This window comes from Phocoena phocoena, chromosome 11 (assembly GCF_963924675.1).
Source record: "Phocoena phocoena chromosome 11, mPhoPho1.1, whole genome shotgun sequence".
NCBI lineage: Eukaryota > Metazoa > Chordata > Mammalia > Artiodactyla > Phocoenidae > Phocoena > Phocoena phocoena.
The window spans coordinates 60,794,749-60,815,559 of record NC_089229.1 but is presented as its reverse complement, the minus strand read 5'-3'; the positions used below and the strand labels follow the sequence as shown (position 1 = coordinate 60,815,559).

Here is a 20,811-nt window from a genome sequence, read left to right as displayed (position 1 = left end):
AAAATTTGTACAAAAATATCTTCTATGAAAATGATTTGTAATCTGTAGACTTAATACCTGGGAGATGTCTTGAGATGTAAAATCCCATCCTTTAGGTTGTGGGGTTTTTTGTTTTCTCCAAATAAATCTGATCTTTAAAGTTCACTTTAATGCTTAAGTGTCTTGGCGTGCATGCCTCTTGCTGCGTTTGTTATTCCACTCCCTATTGATGGTCTGCTCTACACATATACACACACACACAATTTCACTCCCTATTGATAGTCTGCTCTACACACACACGCACACACACCCCTCTCTGAAGTTCCCTCTCAGTATTGGATGCCATTTTATGCAGGTGGAGGGTGGGAGTACAAGAGGAGTCTGTTGATTGAGGCCCCAGAACTGGGAATTTGCGGAGCACAGGCTCCGGATGCGCAAGCTTAGCGGCCATGGCTCATGGGCCCAGCCGCGCCGCGGCATGTGGGATGTTCCCGGACCGGGGCACGGACCCATATCCGCTGCATTGGCAGGTGGACTCTCAACCACTGCGCCACCAGGGAAGCCCTCCCCTCTATTTTTACCTGGTGTTTACCTTTAATACTTGAGAGTATCTGTGTTCTATTTCCTGTACTGTTTATTTTAGTCATAAGATTAAGCGGGAACTCTGGGGATAAATCCTCATGTCCTTGGGGTGGTGTCTCCATAAACCTCCACCCTTCAGTCTGGAGAGGTGATGTGTCTGCTGTCCTAGGCTATACCACACAGGCAGAGTGGAGTTACGGTTGACAGGGTGGTCTGGGTTACAACTGAGGCCACTTTTAATGCACAGGCAGCGGGAAATTTTCCAAACAGCTAGGGACAGACTGTTCATTGTTGCAAGGCAGGAAAGAGGTTAGAACAGTGGCAGACAATCCTTAAGGTCACGAGGGGGTGGGAGTACAGAAAGCCACGGAAACCTCAGTCGACAATTCTGGGGACTTGGGGCCGAGAGGAAGTGTGGGGCGGGAGGTGTAAGGAGATGGAAGCGCAGTGACACAGGTGGCTTTCCTGGGCCACCTGCAGCAGCAGCTGCTCTTGGAGTTCACTGCTGGTGCGTTGACTTCTGAAGTCGAGCAGTAAGTGGCTTGGTGTGCTGTGATCCCTGTGGGTAGGGAGGAGAAGCTCCGGCCCAGGCTACCTGTACCTACAGCCTACGAGGCAACGCTTGCATACTGCAGCTCCGCCGCAGGCAGCCGCCTCAGTCACATCCTCCAAAGCCTTCATTTCAAGCCACTCCCCCACTGTGTAATACTGAGGTCTTGGTAAATGATGATGGAAAAAAGGATGAAGCTAGGAAAGGCTGACCGGAAAGAGGTTCGTGTTGGTCGTGCACAGAAAAGGCAGGGAGGAAAACTCCCTGTACTATGGCCCAACAGGGTACTCAAGTTCAAGGGAAAGGTAGGCACCGGTGTGGCCCCCATCCTCAGTCATAAGAATGTGTGGACTCTTTCAGAAGCCCAACCGTGGAAACGGGTCCCAGGATGGGTCAGCCCTGTCAACCTACGTAAATCTTGAGCCATCAGAGGCTGCAGGTTTGGCATCAACTTCAGTCTGGTCGGGTCCCTCGTGTATTCCAATCCACATGGCCTAGTTTCTTCTAAACAGAGTCAAACGCTAGGCTCTGGATCCCAAGGCAGGGTCCCAGTTAGTGCTGAGAGCGTCACCTCGAGCGCTAAGTGAGCTCACAGTATCTGGTTTCTCAGGAAGTGGGAGAGCTACATACACATCTGCTCCTGGGAAGCATTATTTCTCAAATAAAACCTTGTTTCTCAGCGACCATTTGTAGCCCCCAGGGCCCCAAGTGTGGAGGGAAGACTTGCCTTCCCTCACCCCCCAGCCTCAGCAGAAAGAAAGAGTTTGGAAGAGGCGAGCTGTGCAGCTCCCCGCCCAGCTGCAGCAACCTCCCAGCTGGACAATATATCCTCTGTCCTCAGCTAGGAGATCTGCGTCTGGAGACAGCTCTTCCCCTTCCCCCACTCTTCCTGGTTCCCAGAGCCCAAACCCTCCCCTGAAGTTCCCCTGACCTCTTCCAGCCAGACCAGCCTACTCCCTCAATGCTCTCCTATAGTCCCCCACCCCCAGGATCTGAGCACACTCAGTCACAGGCATGGGATCACCCCAGACCAGGGAAGAGGGGGTTCAGCCTTCTGTGCCAGGATGGGCTGCCCCCTGCATAGTTAAGGTAAGAAACCCTGCATGAAGGGTCAGAGGGTGTTCCTCAACTTGTTTCACCTTCACTAACATGATCCTGCTTTTCTCCTCCCTTTCCCCTTCCTTTCTAAAGTCCCCTCTGCTCTGAGCCGGTAGTCAGGATGCCTGGCTGGCCCTGTGTGCCACGTGTCACCCATTATAATTTCACCCCCTCCAAGCCACCTTCTATATTTTCTCACTCTCAACCTTCCTCATCAGCTTCCCCCCTGCAGCCCCCTTCCCCCGTCCCCACATTGAGAGCAGGAATCAAGTCTGGGCCGGAAGTTCCGCTACCCATCTTACGACCCTCCCCCAATTCCTTGGAACCTCAGAAGTGCCTCTTAGCGAGAATTCCCTGACGGTCCAGTGGTTAGGGGTCCAGTGGTTAGGAGTCGGGGCTTTCACTGCTGAGGGGCCGGGTTTGAAAAAAAAAAAAAATTTCCTCTTAGGGGCAGCAATACCAGCATGAGTGTGAGGCTCTGGCCCTCCCATCATTCTGGGATCCAGTCAAGTACGTTTTCTCTGGGTCCCAGTCTCTCCTTTGGTACCTCTAAAACCTACCCTTTGGCGTGCATCCCAGGGCCCGGCCAAAGACCCTAATGAACTCTGGAAAGAGCAAGATTTTAAAAGAGGTAGACTTAGGCTCCAGAGAACTGAGTGCATTTTCATATCTTGGCTATCTCGATTACATAATCAGATCTTACTGAAATACACAGAATGACCTTCAGCCCTGCCCCTTCGCCAGTAGCCTCTGATCCCCGTGGTTCTCCTCTCTCCTCTGGCCTTCTCCAGACTCTGGCCTCTCACCTTCTCCCAGTGCCTCCCTACCTCTTCCCTCCCCCGCTCCGTTGGCCCCCCCCCCCCCAGCCCTTCCTCCAGATCCCAGTGAGTCCTGCCGCTCTAATCTCTGCCTATTGGACACCAACTCAGTCAAGAGCAGTAAGATCAAGGCTCCCCGGTCCCAGCCACACCTACCCCTCCCAAATGCCAGTCTCTGGGAGACCTGCATTGTCACCATCCGCAGCTTCCCAGCCTCTTCCCTGCCGCCAGATTAGAATCAGGTGCCCCACTCCCTCGTAATCAGAACCAGACTTCTCAGCCTTTGCCAAAGGCTAGATGAGCACAGAAAAGACCCAGCTGAGAGAGGAGACAGCGAGGGATAGAAGGCCTTAGCGCTGGCGATACTGGCTGCCTTGAGCAGGCATTGGGCATTGAGGTCTGGGCACCGGCTCCTCAGAATCCGCCTGCCCCCCTCCCCCACCAGTTTTCATCATGGAAAATCCAGTGGGGAGGGTGAGGGAGAAAGTGTCAGGAAGTGCTCACTGCTAAAGAACATTGGGGAACCTGGGAACGGGAATAGATTGACTGAGCTTCTAGAAAGACATCCTTTCCCTCTACCTTCCCCTCCAGGGTGGCACAACTCAAACCAGCCCCACAGCCCATTAACTCAACTCCAGGAAGTTCCTATCCAGTACTAACCAGGTCCAGACACTGCAAAAGAAGTGAATGAGATTAGACCACAGAATAAATTTCCATGTCCACTGGAAAGCCTGGAACTTGAGTTAAACGAGAGGAAGACTTTAATAGAATTATCCTAGGGAACAGGAATGACAGTCCAGGTCCAAAGCAGGGCGATGTTTGGGCTGACTGGAGCAGCTTAGGCGTGGGGTTGGGAGGTTGAACTTGACCTGAAGGTCCTCAGCTGTGAGTCCTTTGGGGCAGCCTAGGTGGCACTCGAGAAGTCTCCCGTGGCAGAGGACCAGAGGAGTGCGTCCAGCGACTTGGGACATAAGTGATACCAGATGCCTTCGTTTGAAGCCCCGGTGGGTAGGTGGCGCTAGCCCCACTAGGCCAGGCCGCAGGTGGCCCCTGATTTCGGGGTCAGGCCCACTCCCAAACGCATTCCCGTGGAGGGGCCGAACTGAGAGAGGCCGAGGCAGTCCTCTGCACCCTTGTTTCTAGTGCCTTCTGGACATGTGTCCACCTTTTCTTCTGCGTCTGTTTGGCTCGTAAGTTTTTTTGCCTGTGTCCCTCTGGGTCAGTCTCTTCCGGACTCTCTGAGATTCTCCTGTCCCTGTGTTCTCCGCGTCCACCTCTCCGCGTCCACCTCTCCCAAAATCTCTCCCCGCATTTCTGTCTCTTCCGATCTCCAAGGGCCTCTGCCAGTCCCCGCATGCCTCCTTCCCAGCTCCTGGGCGCGTGGGTTCGCCAGAGAAGGTGGGGAGGAGAAAAGGAAGAAGAAGAACGAGGGGCGGGGAGCGGGCGGCACGTGGGGATTGGAGCCCGGGAAGGAGGGAGAGAGGGAGGGAGAGGAGCCCGCGGGAGGGAGGAGAGGGCGGCGCAGGGAGCGGCAGGGGCGAGCGCAGCGCGCCCGCCCCGTCTCCTCCGCCTCCTCCGCGTCCGCTCGGCGCGGGCCCGGACGAGATGGGCTGGCCCGGGGGCTCCCCCTGCTGCTGCCCCGCCCCGCCGCGCCCCCGCCCCGCCGGGCGCCCCCCGCAGGTGAGTGGCCGCGCTGCGCCGGGCGGGAGGGCGGCGGCCTGTGCGTCACGGCCCGGCGGGCAGTGCCGGGGGCGGTCGCCAGGGGGCGCGGGGCCACCGGGTGGGGCGAGGGGGCGCGGGGAGCGGGGCGGGCGCGCTGGGCCGGGGGTCGGGAGCCGCGGGGCCGGGGACGGCAGCGGGCGGGGCCCGGAGGCCGGAAAGGTGACCAGGGGGCGGGGCCGGCCCGCGGTCACTCCCCGGCCCGGCCGTCTCGCCTTCGCCCGTCCCGGGCGCACACGCCGCCGCTCCGTCCCGCCACGCACGCTCTCGCGCCGCCCCTGCAGGCCCGGGACCTGGGCGGGAACTGGCCGGGGAGAGTGCGAGTCAGGGTTTTGCTATTTTACTTCACATCTGGGGAAACCGAGGCAGATTCGGCTTCCACCGTCAATTCTCCAGGTCACCCTGGGCACACTCGCACACTCCGCCTTCCCTCCTTGTCTCCTTCCCTGGGCCTCACCCCTCCTCGCGGCTGGGCTCCCAGCCGCTCATCCAACCACAGCTATTTCCAGGAAGGGGGAGTGTTGGGTGGAGGGGGTTCTCCAAACAAACCCAGGGCTTGGGAAGTAAGAGGGGGCCAGGCTGGGGGACAGACTGACGGGCTCTGGAAAGTTCCAGGCAGGAGGAGGGTGAGGGTCCCAGGGGTCTGGCCTGGCCTTCCCAGGCCTGCCCCAGCGAGCTGCTTTTCCTCTCAGCGCTGCCTGAAGGCTCAGCGCTCTCCCATCCCGTCTCACTTCAGAGGTGCTCCACAGGGTGGGGAGGGACTCAAAGCCATGCTTCCCTGGCCACCCAACATGGGGGCTAGTGAGCCACCCACGAGGACAAGAGTGAGGGTCAGAGAAGGTCTGGGGACCTGTTGCCAGGTGAGGGGACTTTCAGCCTCGGGAGGCAGCAGGAGTAGAGAGAAGCCTGCTGGAGGGGTCCTGGCCAGGGTAACTGTAATAGGAGGGGAGAAGGGCCATCCCACCACTACCACAGCACCTCTCCTGATCCCAGCAGGGCTGGGGACTGGACCAGGCCAGGCCCGGTTGCCCACACTGGCCAGGGGCCTGGAATGTCCTGGGACCCAGCCAGGGCTGGTGGGGTGGGAGTGTGTTGCAGAGCCAGTGCCCCTCTCCAGTTACAGGCTAGGCCTCCCTCTGGCTAAGGTACCCTGGGGGCAGACTTCCTGACCTGGAAGGAGAATTAGAGCTTCAAGGGAGAAGCCTCAGGGTAAACCCAGTCCAGGCAGCCCAAGGAAGTGTCCTGACTGGGCTCATCCCGGCAGCAGCGGCAGGGTTAGACCAACCCAGATGGGCTCGAGGGAGGGAGAGGGAAGGTTAAGGAGGACCTGGTGGGAGAAGCCAGAGCTGGGGGAGCTTCCAGAGCCCTGGGACATTCAGTAATATGCTGCAAATGGGGGCGGGACACGCACGTTTGCACATTCTTTCAAGCCACTGGACTGTTCCACTGGACTGCTCTGGGGAGCTGCTGTCCAAGGCTTGGGGCTGAGGACCCCCAGGCTATTAACCCCTTATACTTTCGGAAGATTACTCCCCCCCCCCCATCCTTTCCAAGGCCCCAATCCACCTCCTTCCCTTAACTTCCGGGACAGGAAGCTGGCCGCATTCCCAGGAGGGAGGCAGGAGGCCCGCGAAGGGGCGTGGAGTTATGTGTTGGGAGGGGGGCCTCCTGTCCGGTTCTCGGGCCCTGGGACAGCTGCTGAGGAAGGAGAGCGGAGCTGGGAGAGCCATGAAGGTAGTGTTCAGGCTCGGGGAGGGGGGCGGGGGGCCAGACCTAGAGCTTGGGGTGGCAAGGCTCAAAGGAGCTAGAGACCTGAGAGAAACAAGCCAGAGAATAGGTAGGGTACTGTGTCAGGAGCAGAGCAGCTGGGGAGCTCTCAGGAGAAGGGCCCCAAATGCCTCGGGCTGGGGCAGGAGAATGGCTCGCTCCTGTGCGCAGAGCGGACTCCGGCTGGAATTTGACCTTCCAGTGTAGATGGTGGGGGCAGGGGGCCAGTGCACGTTCTCCTTTTCCTATTTCTTCACAACTGGTAAAACTGAGGCAGGAAGCTGGCCCTCACTCCCATTCTCCCTAGCCCTCAGGATGCACTTCAGTCCTGAGCTGGCTGGGGTGGCAATTCCCAGCTCCCACTCCCCCCACCAGAAGTCCCCAGAGAGCCTGAGAGTTCAGGCCGGGAGGCTGGCCTGGCTGGGACGCGGTGTTCCCCGCTGGCCCTTGAGCCCTGCCCTGAGACCTAAATTCCCACCCCGCCCCTGCCCCGCCCCACTGGGGGCTGGATCACAGGATCCCACAGATCCCTGGATAGGGCAGATCCCTGGGCATGGGGCAGCTCCAGAGCAGGGTGGGCTGGGGGCAAAAGATCCTGGGCTGACACTCCCAGCAGGGTAGATCCTGGGAATCTGATCTCCTTGCCTCCCCCACTTCCTACCCCCCCCCCACCCACCCCCACTTCCTGGAGCAGCGACCTGCCCCCTTCCCGCCTGCACTCCCCTCCACTTCCAGGGCTGGGCTTCTCCTCACACCAGCCAGACAGCCTACTCTCCACCCAGGGGAAGTGGCTGCCTCCGCCAGGCCGCTTCCAGGAAGCCCCGGGCCAGGCCCCAGCATTGTTCGGGCCCCACGGCCGGCACCCCAGGCAGCCGGACACCATGAAGTCCAGCGGCCCAGTGGAGAGGCTGCTCAGAGCCCTGGGGAGGAGGGACAGCAGCCGGGCCACCAGCAGGGTAGGAGGGCCCATTGGCTGGGCAGAGGAGGGGCAGGGGTGGAGGTGTGGGCAGTGGGGGAGGGGGCCAGGACTCAGGCCAGACCCCCTTCCCAGTTTCGGCTTCCTCAGCCTTCTCCCCTTGTCCCGCATCCCCTCGTTACGCTATCGCTCTGGAGTGGCCAGGTCTGGCTGTGGCGTGAGCAGCAGACGTTAGGGTTAGAGCAAAACCTGGTGTCCCTTTCAGCTCCCCTGACACATTCCCTGCCCTAGCCCAGGCCAGCCCTGCACCCAGGCAGGTATACATCATTGTAGGACCTTCCTGGGTACTGTTCTGAATCCCCAGAGAGGACGTCCCTAAGCTGAAAAGTTTGAGGGAGATGGGATGGGGGTGGCGAAGGAAGGAAGGGAGGGAGGGAGGCAGCCAGGTCTCAGGAGTGCTTTAGACAAGGGGGGGGTTGATTGGCTTTCCACTGCTATCATCTGTGTGTGCCATTAATGCCAAAATGCACCCAAGTTTCCTAGTGGGTCTGGCAGAGTTGGTCCAGCCCAGAAGAGTTCAAGTTGGGTTTAATCCAGAAGCTTCAGGGACAGCCAAGAGACCAGAGGTGCTGCCTGCATCCCCAGGCTGAGGGGCCTGGAGGCCCCATCACTGCCTTTCCCCACATTTTCTCAGCCTCACCCCAAAAGAAGCATCCTCAGGGCAACATGAGACAATACAATGCGGGAGGGAGGCAGCAACTTGAATGCCAGAGGAGGAGAAAAATAGGTAGAAGAGAGAAGAGGCAAGGAAGCAAATGGTCCCCAGAGGATGGGAGGGATGGGACAAGGTAGGCCTGGGCCATAGGGGGCATCCCAGCCTCCCCACTCACTGCACTCTGGGTGGGGAGGGGCCCAGAAGCATCTGCTCCACCCTCTCCCCCTCCAACGCTGGAATCCCACTTGAACCTCCTCAAGTGACGGGGCACTTACTACATCCCGGAGCAGTAAGGCAGCAAAATATTTCCAAGTCCTGCCTCCATCTGCCTCTCCCTCTGAGCATTACCGCCCCCTCCTTACACAACTGCTGCCTGCCGCCTGGGTGCACAATGAGTAAACATGTTGTTCTGACACTAGGGGGAGGAGGGCGTGTCAGCCGCCTGGAGGACTGGGATATGGGGACCAGGGGAGCAGGCCTGGCTGAGGCCCTCCTGCCGGGTCCGTCTGGGTGCTGTGTGACTGACACCGTACATTCATGTCTGACCCCCTCCCTGCTCACTCTACCGAAGCCTCCAGCTGGGGAGGGCAAGATGGGAGGAAAAACAGGTTGTCTTCATAGCAGAGTCAAGGAGCGCCATCCCCCCACACCAGGACGGAAGCTCTAGGGCTTGGGTGGCAGTGACCGCAAGGGTATCACACACCAGGGCCACGTGAGGGGCCTAGGTGATCCCTTGGGGAGGAGCTGACCCAGCTAGGGTGACGCAAGGGGCCAGGTTCTATGCACTGTCTAGGACAAGCCCTACAACTGCCCGGAAACAGCTGTGGCCAAGTGCGTTCTACAAGCTTGGGGGCTTTATTGGGATGGAAGAAGAGAGAAACTGTGCAGTGCTCGGGCCCCGGCCCGGTCCTGGAGATGGGCCTGTGGGAACTGACACCTCTGTCTGTCTGTCCCTCCACCTAGCCTAGAAAAGCTGAGCCACATAGCTTCCGGGAGAAGGTTTTCCGGAAGAAACCACCGGTCTGTGCAGTGTGTAAGGTGACCATCGATGGGACAGGCGTCTCATGCCGAGGTGAGGCGCCCTGCCCTATGCTGTGACTCTGCGAGCATCACCCAGCACCACTGGGTTGCACAACCCCAGCAGGCAGACCGCAGAACAGAACCCGTACTGCGCGTGCTGCCCCTGGGCTGGGCCACGTGGGAGCCAAGAGGAACTGCGTCCCCTCCAAACAGCCCTGGCTCCCCCAGCACCCCAGGAGACCCAGTACTCTAAATCACCTTCCCACGTCACCTGAGACTGGAGGCTTTCCTCCCTTGCTTCCTCTTCACCCGCACCCACCCTAGAACGTTACCCCTGGCTCCCTCCCTCCCTGGCCTGGGCAGTAGTGCACCACTGCCATGCGCTTCCCTTGAACTCTGCCCCTGCTCCCCCACTCCAGCCAGCTCAGTACAGCTGGAGTCCTGGAAGTCCCAAGGTCTAGTTCCAGGGCCTGGGGAGATGGGAGAGGGCCACCCCTTCCACTGCCCCAGTGGGCCCCTGCTAACCTGTCTCCTCCCCTCCATACCCTCTAGTCTGCAAGGTTGCGACACACAGAAAATGTGAAGCAAAGGTGGGTACCTGCTGTGGGAAGGGGGACTGGGGTCCCTTCCTCCTCTGAAACAGGCTTCTCCGACCACACTGGCATCAACCCTCCACCCTTCTCATCATTGGGGAACCCCTGCTGGGTGGGAGAGGGTACTGTACTGGGCCCTTTAAGAACCATCCTACTCCACCCCCTGGAGGGCTGGCCCAGGCAGCGCAGACAACGACAGCGCAGCGTTTGTCTTGGTGCGGTGCCCAGGCTGCAGCTGGCGAGTGGACGGGGTGGGGGGGTGGGGGGGTGGGGGGGCGGTGGGGAAGAGGAGGAGAGCGAGGAGGAGGAAGGGTGGGGGGGTGGGGGGGTGGGGGGGCGGTGGGGAAGAGGAGGAGAGCGAGGAGGAGGAAGGGTGGGGTGGGTGGGTGTCAGAGCAGGATTTCGGAGACTGGCAGCCGGATGGGCTGTGCCTTCCTTCTGGGGAAGGGTCCTCAGGATGCCTGAGTGGGTCTTGTCCTGGGCCCTGGAAAGGCTGGGCAGAAGGTGCAAGGTGTAGATAGCACCCACTGTCCACTGGGAACCTGAGACAGCTGCATCTCTGGGGAGGTGCCCTGGTCCTCCTCCTGCAGTGTGAGGGGTCCTAGGGCCTTGGAGCTGGCTTTGGGGAGCTGTGTGCCCAGGGGCGGGGTCTCCCAGTGAAAGAGGCCAGTGTCCGTCCCTAGCCATGGCCTGCCTGCATGGCTCTATATATAACTCCTGCCCTGCAGCTGGATGAATGGGGGTCTGTGTGGGCAGGGGGCTGGAAGCCAAGAGTAACAAGTGGGGGGCCCAGGGGTGGGGGACCGAGAGGCCAGAGGGGAGGCTCCCTTAAATAGAGGAACCTCAGTTGCAGCCTGCGCCCATCTGCTGACAGCCCCTCCAACTTCTCGCTGAAGCTGAGGGGTGGCCCCATCCTTAAGCCCGGGAAAGCCCATTTCACCAGCAGCTCAGCTCCTCACTCCCGTCTCCTTCCAGGTGACTTCGTCCTGTCAGGCCTTGCCTCCCACGGAGCTGGTAAGTATGCTCTGGGATGGGGTGACCGAGGCAAGGAACCTGGCTGCGGCGGTGTCCAGAGGTCTGGTGGCCACAGAGAGGGCCCCCCAGGAGGTTACCTTGAATGGACTAATGTGGATAGTGGTCAATCCTGAGGCAGTGGGAAAAAATTTGAGCCCTCTGCTATCGTCCTCTTGGGCCTGCTGGGGGCTAGGACTCCGCCCCCCCCCCCCCCCCCAGTACATCCCTCACAGGGACGCCGGCTGGTCCTCGCCCCTTCCCTAACCACTTCCTTTTCCTCCCCCATCTCCCTCTAGCGGAGAAACACGGCCCCTGTGAGGCGCATAGAGCACCTGGTAAGGTGATGCTGGAGGAGGGGGGCGGAAGCAGTTAGCTCTGGGACTAAGGACCTAGGTTTCTTCTGAAGCAAAAGTTCATGGAACTCTGGAGTGGGGAGCCTCGAGTGAGGGGCACAAAAGACGTGTGCAAAGTCTCATCTCATCCACCAGGGATCCACCAAGTCTCTGAACTACTCAAAGCAACGCAGCACTCTGCCCAGGTAAGTGAGGGCGCGGGGTGTGGTCCCATATGAGCCCCTTCCGCTGGCCTCACACCTCAGCCCAGGGCAGGGCCCCCCAACAAAGCTCTCCAGGCCAGCGCCGCCTCCCAGCTGGTCCCACCCACTCTCAGGACCCGGGAGACCTCACCTGTAGTCAGCCAAACACCCTTCTTTCACACCAGCCTCCGGTGCCCGCCCCACCCCCACTCTCCGCCCTGTTCCTAACACAGGCTTCGCCTCCTCCCCAGGAGCTTCAGCCTGGATCCTCTCATGGAGCGCCGCTGGGACTTGGACCTCACCTACGTGACGGAGCGGATCCTGGCCGCCGCCTTCCCTGCGCGGCCCGACGAACAGCGACACCGCGGACACCTGCGCGAGCTGGCTCATGTGCTGCAATCCAAGCACCGCGACAAGTACCTGGTGAGGGGCGGGACCTGCCTCAGTCAGCCAACGAGAGGGCTGGGAGGTCCAGGCCCCTCCCTGACGTCACGCCGCGGAGGCGGAGCCCCGAGTGGGCGGGGCCCGGGCGCAAACCTGGACCGCCGACTGGGCTGTCCGAGCTAGGTTGGGCCTTAGCGACCTCCTCATTTTGGAGAAAGGCCCTTCCTTAGGGTCACAGCGGGTGATACCACCTCCAAGCATCATCGCGCCTCGCTGCCTGGGGTCATTTCGCCTAATGCCCCCACTTTACTTGCAGCTCTTCAACCTTTCAGAGAAAAGACATGACCTGACCCGCCTAAACCCCAAGGTAGGAGGAGATTAAAGCCATCACCCCCTGCCTCCTCGGTATTAATAGTAGCAATTGCTATCTACTTCACTCTGAAGCACTTTCCCATATGGCACGTCACTTGGGACACCCCAAAGCATGGTGCCTCAGGTATCAACCCGTTGTCCAGGTGAGGGAAGTGTTGAAGCTGCCATGGACACAGCCAGCAGGCCCCTGACCTTGTCTCCAGGCCCCTACAGCCTGTCCCTCTTCCACCCCTACCCGCCTCTTCTCTGGCGGCCACCAGCCCCAGTCCCACTCCTGCACCCCGCAGGTCCAGGACTTTGGCTGGCCTGAGCTGCATGCGCCCCCGCTGGACAAGCTGTGCTCCATCTGCAAAGCCATGGAGACGTGGCTCAGTGCTGACCCGCAGCATGTGGTCGTACTGTACTGCAAGGTGAGCTGGGAGCGCGAGTTCGCGGGGCTGGGGTGCCCTCAGCCAGGGTCCCCGGCAAGCCCTGCATCCCTGCCTCTCTGTCCTTAGGGGAGCAAAGGCAAGCTCGGGGTCATCGTCTCTGCCTACATGCACTACAGCAAGATCTCTGCAGGGTAAGGCTCCCCAGCCCCGAGCGCCCCCTTCCCCAGTGACCCTTCCTCCAACTGGCCCTTGACGAGCCCATCTCCTCTGAAGCCCACCTCAGTGTTCAGAAGAGCCACGTACTATAAACTTGACCTTTCCACCTCCTTCTTCTCACTTGTACTTCACCACAGTTTTCCTAGGGCTGCTGTAACACAGTGCCACAAACTAAGTGGCTTAAGACAACAGAAACCTGTTGTCTCAGTTCTGGGGGCTACAAGTCTAAAATCTGAGGTGTCAGCAGGGCCACACTCCCACTGAGACTCTGGGTAGAGACCTTCCTGGCCTCTTCCTAGCTCCTGGTGCTGGCCAACAGTCCTCGGTGTTCCTTGGCTTGCAGATGCATCACTCCGATCTCTGCCTTTGTTGTCACATGGCCTTCTTCCGGTGTGTCTGTGTGTCTGTGTCTCTTCTTCTCTTCTTCTAAGGACACCAATCATATTGGATTAAGGGCTCATCCTACTCCAGTATAACATCATAACTAATTACATCTGCAACGACCCTATTTCCAAATAAGGTCACATTCTGAGGTACATATCTTTTGCGGGGACACGATTCAACCCATAACATGGTCTTATTGTCCCATTTTACAGAGGAAGAAACTAAAACTCAGGGAACAATTGCCCGAGGTCCAACAACTAGTAAAGTGACTGGGGTTTCTAGTTCTCTTCACCACCACTCTGGGCCTCCTCTAGACTTGGGGAAAATCGCACCTCTCTTCCCTCCCCTGGGGCTTAGGGATGGGAGACCAGGTTGGAGACCAGCCCCTAAGACCCCACACTGGTCTCACTCTCCCCAGGGCGGACCAGGCGCTGGCTACCCTTACCATGCGGAAGTTCTGTGAGGACAAAGTGGCCTCGGAGCTGCAGCCCTCCCAGCGCCGGTGAGCAGCCTAGGTGGGGACGGGCCAGAGGAGCAGTTCCCTCCGTGGCTACGAAGGCCGAGGTTCTCTCGCTCATGCCACACACCTTCATGGAGCGCCTCCTGTGTGCTTGGGACTGTGCCAAATGCTGAGAACGCAGAACAAGCACAGGGTCCCTGCTCTCCTGGGGCTTATTTACATGCTAGTGGGGTAGACGGCAATAAACCTGTGAATAAAGAGACAAGGTCGTTTTGGATGATGACAGGTGCTATCTATACAAAAAATAAAGCTGAGTCTCGTGATGAACAGTCAGGACCCACCGCTATATTACGTGAGGCAGAGATCTGGGGGAAGAGCATTCTAGACAGAGGGAACAGCAAGGACAAAACCTCAGACAGCAAGAAGGATGGAGGTTAGATGCAAGGAAGAAATCTCTGTTGAGCTGGAAGATGGGAGGGAAGCGCCGAGGAGAAGGTGGCTGGGGCAGCGTTCGTAGTTGAGATGACACCAGGGGATCTCCAGAGGAAGGGGCTTACGTCCTCCTTGACATCCCCCCACCAGGTATATCAGCTACTTCAGTGGTCTGCTGTCCGGCTCCATCAGAATGAACAGCAGCCCTCTCTTCCTGCACTATGTGCTCGTGCCCATGCTGCCAGCCTTTGAACCTGGCACGGGTGAGTCTGCTTGGAATGTACTCCAGGGAGCGGGCTGTCCCCCACCCCCTCCACTCAGCACCCCTCACGTGCCTTCTCCTTCTTGCCCCTCCAGGTTTCCAACCCTTCCTCAAGATCTACCAGTCCATGCAGCTTGTCTACACATCTGGAATCTAGTGAGTGCTCTGTTCCCGGGCCCCTGCTTCTCTGCTCCCTGGGTCCCTGTTTCTCCAGCCTCCCCAGATAGCTGGGCCTCCAGCCACTGCACCCACAAAATAATAGCATCACAGAATCCGTTTTATAGGTGGGGAGGCTGATGCTTACAGGGCTCTCACTAAGGCAGTGTTCAGTCTCCAATCTCCCAACTGTCTCCTGACTCTTCACAGCCACCTGTGTACCCGAGTGCCCCTGGTTCACCTCTGCCCTCTCTCTTCCCCAGTCATGTTGCAGGCCCTGGTCCCCAGCAGCTTTGCATCAGCCTGGAGCCGGCTCTCCTCCTCAAAGGCGATGTCATGGTGAGGGGGCCTTAGCGACAGGGAGAGTCCTGGGGGTGGGGTGAGGGGCGGTGGTATGAGCCGCCAGCTGCACAGTCTCTGGTGAGCCATCAGTTCGAGGCTGATGGGAGGGCAAAGAGGGCGTCCTCCTGATGGGGAGGTCACCCTGGGGTTCAGGCAAGGCAGAGCCGTGGCCAGATAGTCCCCAGGGTGGAAGCGCCGAGGAGACGTGAGTGGACACGAGGGCCTGAACGCCGGTCTCCCTCCCCTCACCCAGGTGACGTGCTATCACAGGGGTAGCCGGGGGACTGACCGGACCCTCGTGTTCCGAGTCCAGTTCCACACGTGTACCATCCATGGACCACGGCTCACCTTCCCCAAGGACCAGCTGGACGAGGCCTGGGCCGGTGAGTTGGAGACAAGTGGCTTGGGGGCTGGAGCCCAGGTGAGGGCGGGTGGGCGGGCGCCTGGTTCCTCACTGCCCACTCCCCGCAGACGAGAGGTTCCCCTTCCAAGCCTCGGTGGAGTTCGTCTTCTCCTCCAGCCCAGAGAAGATCAAAGGTGAGAGCCAGGCCTGGCCCCGGCGGGGGGCGGAGGGGAGTCGTCCCTCCCTGCGCCTCACCCCCGGGTGCACTTCCGTAGGCAGCACCCCACGGAATGAGCCCTCGGTCTCTGTTGACTACAACACGGCAGAGCCTGCCGTGCGCTGGGACTCCTACGAGAACTTCAACCTGCACCACGAGGACAGTGTGGATGGTGTGTGGGGCACGGGGCGGCAGGAGGTGGAGTTTTGGGGGGCACACTCTTCCCTCCCCAGGCAGACACCCCTCCCAAGAGACACCCCCTGAGCTGGAGTCTCCTGCGCTGTCCCCTGTTAACACACACGCTCTCTCTCTCTCTCTCTCTCTTTCTCTCTCTCGCCCCCTTTTGCCTGCTTGCCCTCCCTCCCGGATCTCTCCCCACCCAGACTCCGTCACCCATACCCGGGGGCCCCTGGATGGCAGTCCTTACGCCCAGGTGCAGCGGGCCCCCCGCCAGACCCCGCCGGCGCCCTCTCCGGAGCCGCCCCCGCCCCCGCTGCTCTCTGTCAGCAGCGATTCTGGCCATTCTTCCACGCTGACCGCCGAGCCCGCCGCCGAGTCCCCTGGCCGGCCACCTCCGACAGCTGCCGAGCGGCGGGAGCTGGAGCGCCTCCTGGGGGGCTGTGGCGTGGCCGCCGGGGGCCGGGGAGCTGGGCGTGAGACGGCCATCCTCGATGATGAAGAGCAGCCCCCGGCGGGCGGAGGCCCCCGCCTTGGAATGTATTCGGGACACAGGCCTGGCCTCAGCCGCCACTGCTCCTGCCGCCAGGGCTACCGGGAACCCTGCGGGGTCCCCAATGGGGGCTACTACCGGCCAGAGGGGACCCTGGAGAGGAGGCGGCTGGCCTACGGGGCCTACGAGGGGCCCCCACAGGGCTATGCTGAGGCCTCCGTGGAGAAGAGGCGCCTCTGCCGATCGCTGTCCGAGGGGCCGTACCCCTACCCGCCTGAGCTGGGGAAACCGGCCAACGGGGACTTTGGCTACCGCGCCCCAGGCTACCGGGAGGTGGTGATCCTGGAGGACCCTGGGCTGCCTGCCCTGTGCTCATGCCCCGCCTGTGAGGAGAAGCTAGCGCTGCCCACGGCAGCCCTCTATGGGCTGCGCCTGGAGAGGGAGGCTGGAGAGGGGTGGGCGAATGAGGCTGGCAAGCCCCTCCTGCACCCGGTGCGACCTGGGCACCCGCTGCCCCTGCTGGTGCCTTCCTGTGGTCCCCACCATGCCCCAGTGCCCGACTACAGCTGCCTGAAGCCACCCAAGGCAGGCGAGGAAGGGCATGAGGGCTGCTCCTACGCCATGTGCCCCGAAGGCAGGTATGGGCATCCAGGGTACCCTGCCCTGGTGACATACGGCTATGGAGGAGCGGTTCCCAGTTACTGCCCAGCGTATGGCCGGGCGCCTCACAGCTGCGGGTCTCCAGGCGAGGGCAGAAGGTATCCCAGCTCTGGTGCCCACTCCCCCCGGGCTGGCTCCATTTCCCCCGGCAGCCCACCCTACCCCCAATCCAGGAACCTCAGCTACGAGATCCCTGCGGAGGAGGGAGGGGACAGGTATCCGCCGCCCGGGCACCTGGCCCCAGCAGGACCCTTGGCATCTGCAGGTGAGGGCGCTGGGATGGGGAGTGCCCAGGGCAGAGGAGGGCTCTGGAAGATGGTGGGGGAAGGCACAGAGTGAGAAAGAGCTAAGCCAGACAGAAGGGGCTCTTCCTGGCTCACAGCCCCTCCTCTCACCTTCCCTGCAGAGTCACCGGAGCCTGTGTCCTGGAGGGAGAGCCCCAGCGGGCACAGCACCCTGCCTCGGTCTCCCCGAGATGCCCAGTGCAGTGCCTCTTCTGAGCTGTCCGGTCCCTCCACACCCCTGCACACCAGCAGCCCAGTCCAGGGCAAGGAGAGGTACCCAGAGGGGCTGGGCAGCTCAGGCGCCTCTTGGTCCGGGCAGACCCTGAAGCCTGGGGTGGGGGCAGCTCTCACGGGGTTCTGCGGCTCCACTAACCACCTGCCCTCCCACCCCGCAGCACCCGACGGCAGGACACTAGGTCCCCCACCTTGGCGCCCACTCAGAGACTGAGTCCCAGAGAGGCCTTGCCACCTGCTTCCCAGGGAGGGGCTGAAAGAGCTCCAGAGCTGCCAGCAAGAAGTGGGCCTGAGCCTCCGGCCCCTGGTCCCTTCTGCCCAGCCTCCCCACCCAGCTCACCCAACGACTGGCCTCAGGAGAGGAGCCCGGGGGGCCGTTCGGACAGCACCAGTCCAAGGGGCCCTGTACCCACCACCCTGCCCGGCCTCCGCCACGCCCCCTGGCAGGGCCTTCGAGACTCCCCGGACAGCCCAGACGGGTCCCCCCTCACCCCTGTGCCTACTCAGATGCCCTGGCTTGTGGCTAGCCCAGAGCCGCCGCGGAGCTCACCCGTACCTGCCTTCCCTCTGACTGCATCTTATGACATCAGTGGCCCTACCCAGCCCCCACTTCCCGAGAAGCGCCACCTGCTGGGGCCTGGGCAACAGCCGGGACCCTGGGGCCCAGAGCAGGCATCGCCACCAGCTAGAGGCACGAGTCACCATGTCACCTTTGCACCTCTGGTCCCGGATAATGCCCCCCAACCCCCAGGTATAAAGGCCTTCAGGTGGCTGGGGCCACCTTGGGAGAACGCTTTTTCCCAGGGAGGGGCATGGCATGGGGACTGGGGAGCCCTGAGGCCAAGCTCAGTCCCTCCCTGTCCTAGAGCCTCCTATGCAAGAGAGCCAGAGCAACGTCAAGTTTGTCCAGGATACGTCCAAGTTCTGGTATAAGCCACACCTGTCCCGTGACCAAGGTGAGAAGCCAGCCTGCGCCCACCCCCATCCAGGGCTCTGGCTCGGCTTTGGAGCCCATCCTTCCGGTCGGTGCCTCTTCCCCGTCTCAGCCTCCTCTGGGCCGAGCCTTTCTCTAGCTGGTGATTCTGGGCTTCGGGCTCAAGGAGGTCTAACACTGTCAGCGCTATGTGCGCTGACTCCCCAGTGGCGTCCCGGGTGCTGTCGCTGCAGCTGTTAGGGCCAGAGGCCTGGGGAACTTGGGCAGCAGAGCGGAGGGGCTCCTTGGGGCTCAGTCGGCCGCTGAGAAGACTTCTCCCAACCTCCTGCAGCCATTGCCCTGCTGAAGGACAAGGACCCTGGGGCCTTCTTGATCAGGGACAGTCATTCATTCCAAGGAGCCTATGGGCTGGCTCTCAAGGTGGCTACGCCCCCACCCAGCGCCCAGCCCTGGAAAGGTACAGAATGGTCAACCGTGAGGGGAACGGGGAGTGGGGTGTGGGGAGGTACCAGAGGCCAGACAAGGCAGGGTGGGCCATGTCGCTTCTTAGTGGGGAGAGGGAGCAAGTGTCCTCTCCTGCTCGGGAAAGAATTCCAGCAGGCGAGAAGCAGAACCTGGAATCTGACGAAGCCTTCCTCTCCCCTGCCCTCCCCTCCGCTCAGGGGACCCCTTGGAACAGCTCGTCCGCCATTTTCTCATTGAGACTGGGCCCAAAGGGGTGAAGATCAAGGGGTGCCCCAGCGAGCCCTACTTTGGTGAGAAGCAGGGGCTGGGAAGGCTGCACTGGGCTGGTCCAGGGAGGCTAAGAGGCGTCAGGAGGGAGGAGGTAGACCGCGGGTATCTCCGGGTGCCTCGAGACCCCACTCGCCTCTCCCCTGCAGGCAGCCTGTCGGCCCTGGTCTCCCAGCACTCCATCTCCCCGCTGTCCCTGCCCTGCTGCCTGCGTATTCCCAGCAAAGGTGGGTGTCCGGTCATCTGTCCTCCCACCTCTCCCCACCCACTGCAGGCAAAGGCAGAATCCCTAGGCCCTGGCTTCCCGCCTGCCTGCCTGCCTTCCCTCGGGGACGGCAGAGGTTGCTCTCCATCTCCCAGCACTGCCACTCCCCACTGGCCCCCGTTTCCCTCAGATCCTCTGGAGGAGGCCCCAGAGGCCCCAGCGCCCGCCAACATGAGCACAGCGGCAGACCTCCTGCGCCAGGGCGCCGGTACGGGCCTCTCCCTCCTCTCCTCCCCCTGGGCACCAAGGGGGCCGTTGCTGATACATGGGGCACTGAAAGGCCTTGAGGTGGGTGGGTGGGCCCTGGCGGATGCATCTAACCCCTGAGGGCAGGGGGAGCCCTGCATCTGTAGGCACAGTGGGAGAGGGAGTCCTTGGTCTAGGCTCTGTGGGGAGGGGGCTTGTTAGGACGCAGATTCTCAGGCCTCTTTCCAGCACCTGACTGTGGATCTGGGGGAGGCACAGAATCTGCCTTTTTAACAGGTTACCTGTGTGACACGCATCCCGGGCGCACTAGCTGGGGAAAGTGCGAGAGCCGGTGGGTGGGGGGATCGAGGGAAGATAGAACTGGGGGCAGGCAGAGCCGCTGCTCCCTCCAACCCCCCGCCCCCCCAGCCTGCAGTGTGCTCTACCTGACCTCAGTGGAGACGGAGTCGCTGACAGGCCCCCAAGCGGTGGCGCGGGCCAGCTCCGCAGCTCTGAGCTGCAGCCCCCGCCCCACGCCAGCCATTGTCCACTTCAAGGTCTCAGCCCAGGGCATCACGCTGACGGACAACCAGAGGAAGTGAGTGTGCGTGCCAAGCCCCCCCGGGGGAGGGGTGCAGGCCCTGGGGCCCCGATTTCTGGGTGACTTTCCCCACCCTCCTCCTCACAGGCTCTTCTTTCGCCGCCATTATCCAGTGAACAGCATCACCTTCGCCAGCACTGACCCTCAGGACCGGAGGTGACCCTCTCCCTCCCAGCCCTTTCGCCCCACAGTCCCCAGCCCAGCTCTTCCGTTGGTAGCTATTCCCCAGGTGCATCCCTTCACAGTTCTTCTCCTTCTGCAGATGGACCAACCCGGACGGGACCACCTCCAAGTAAGCCTCCCTGGGAGTGCAGTCGCGCCTCCCTGGCATGGCATGGCATGGCATGGCACTGGCGTGGCACTGGCGTGGCATCGAGGCACCTCCTTCCTCCCCAACCCTGGCGTGGTAGTCCCTGTGGAAGGGATGCTGAGCCCTCCCCATCCTGCCTTTGTACCCCCAGGATCTTTGGTTTCGTGGCCAAGAAGCCGGGAAGCCCCTGGGAGAATGTGTGTCACCTCTTTGCAGAGCTTGACCCAGATCAGCCTGCAGGTGCCATTGTCACCTTCATCACCAAAGTTCTGCTGGGCCAGAGAAAATGAAGGAAGGCCACAAGCTCCAAGCCCACATCGACACTGCGCCCCTCTCAGCACCCCACAGCCCTCACTTCCCCTGGCCTGGACCCAGGAGACCCGGGATCCAGCCCCTCCCCTAGGAACGGGGAGCGGACACCGGCCTGGGACACTGCTCTCCTTCCCCGCCCCCAGCCTGCTAAGCAAAGTGGACGGGCCCATGAGATGACCTTGCATGTGAGCAGATGGCAGAGATGGGTGTGTGAAGGGTGAGAAGGCATCAGCAGTGGAGCCTGGAGGAGATGGGGATGGCCCTGCCTGCACGAGAACATCAGCGCTGGCGGAGACAGGCCCTGCTAGCTCCACCCAGCTGCAGGTCCCAGCATGGCAGGGAGAGGGGAGAGTGTGGGGAGCAAGGCACTCCCTCCTC

The 20,811-nt window shown here is 61.2% G+C and overlaps 1 protein-coding gene across 3 annotated transcripts; it reads left to right on the top strand.

The window, feature by feature from the left end:
• The first annotated feature begins 4,632 nt into the window (after nt 1–4,632).
• On the top strand, nt 4,633–20,411 carry TNS2 (tensin 2). 3 transcript variants are annotated; one of them, XM_065888397.1, is made up of 29 exons: nt 4,633–4,707; nt 9,108–9,216; nt 9,717–9,754; nt 10,733–10,771; nt 11,068–11,106; nt 11,260–11,309; nt 11,558–11,729; nt 12,007–12,057; nt 12,350–12,472; nt 12,560–12,624; nt 13,452–13,535; nt 14,076–14,188; nt 14,283–14,343; nt 14,607–14,682; nt 14,939–15,068; nt 15,157–15,222; nt 15,304–15,417; nt 15,629–16,840; nt 16,982–17,132; nt 17,255–17,844; nt 17,960–18,049; nt 18,359–18,484; nt 18,690–18,782; nt 18,909–18,986; nt 19,155–19,232; nt 19,640–19,808; nt 19,899–19,967; nt 20,074–20,103; nt 20,273–20,411. In XM_065888397.1, the coding sequence occupies exons 1-29, from the start codon at nt 4,633–4,635 to the stop codon at nt 20,409–20,411; spliced, it is 4,230 nt and encodes a 1,409-aa protein (XP_065744469.1). The 3 variants fall into 3 exon arrangements, with proteins under 3 accessions (XP_065744469.1, XP_065744470.1, XP_065744468.1); XM_065888398.1 differs by lacking the exon at nt 4,633–4,707 and adding an exon at nt 6,418–6,480; XM_065888396.1 differs by lacking the exon at nt 4,633–4,707 and adding an exon at nt 7,395–7,469.
• Nucleotides 20,412–20,811: the final 400 nt, after the last annotated feature.

Bases quoted from the DNA above. Each gene is read 5' to 3' on its own strand.
- TNS2 (XM_065888397.1), top strand. From the start codon at position 4,633: ATGGGCTGGCCCGGGGGCTCCCCCTGCTGCTGCCCCGCCCCGCCGCGC. The intron at 11,310-11,557 runs GTAAGTGAGGGC...CCTCCTCCCCAG, and splicing joins CAACGCAGCACTCTGCCCAG to GAGCTTCAGCCTGGATCCTC. The intron at 17,845-17,959 runs GTATAAAGGCCT...TCCCTGTCCTAG, and splicing joins TAATGCCCCCCAACCCCCAG to AGCCTCCTATGCAAGAGAGC.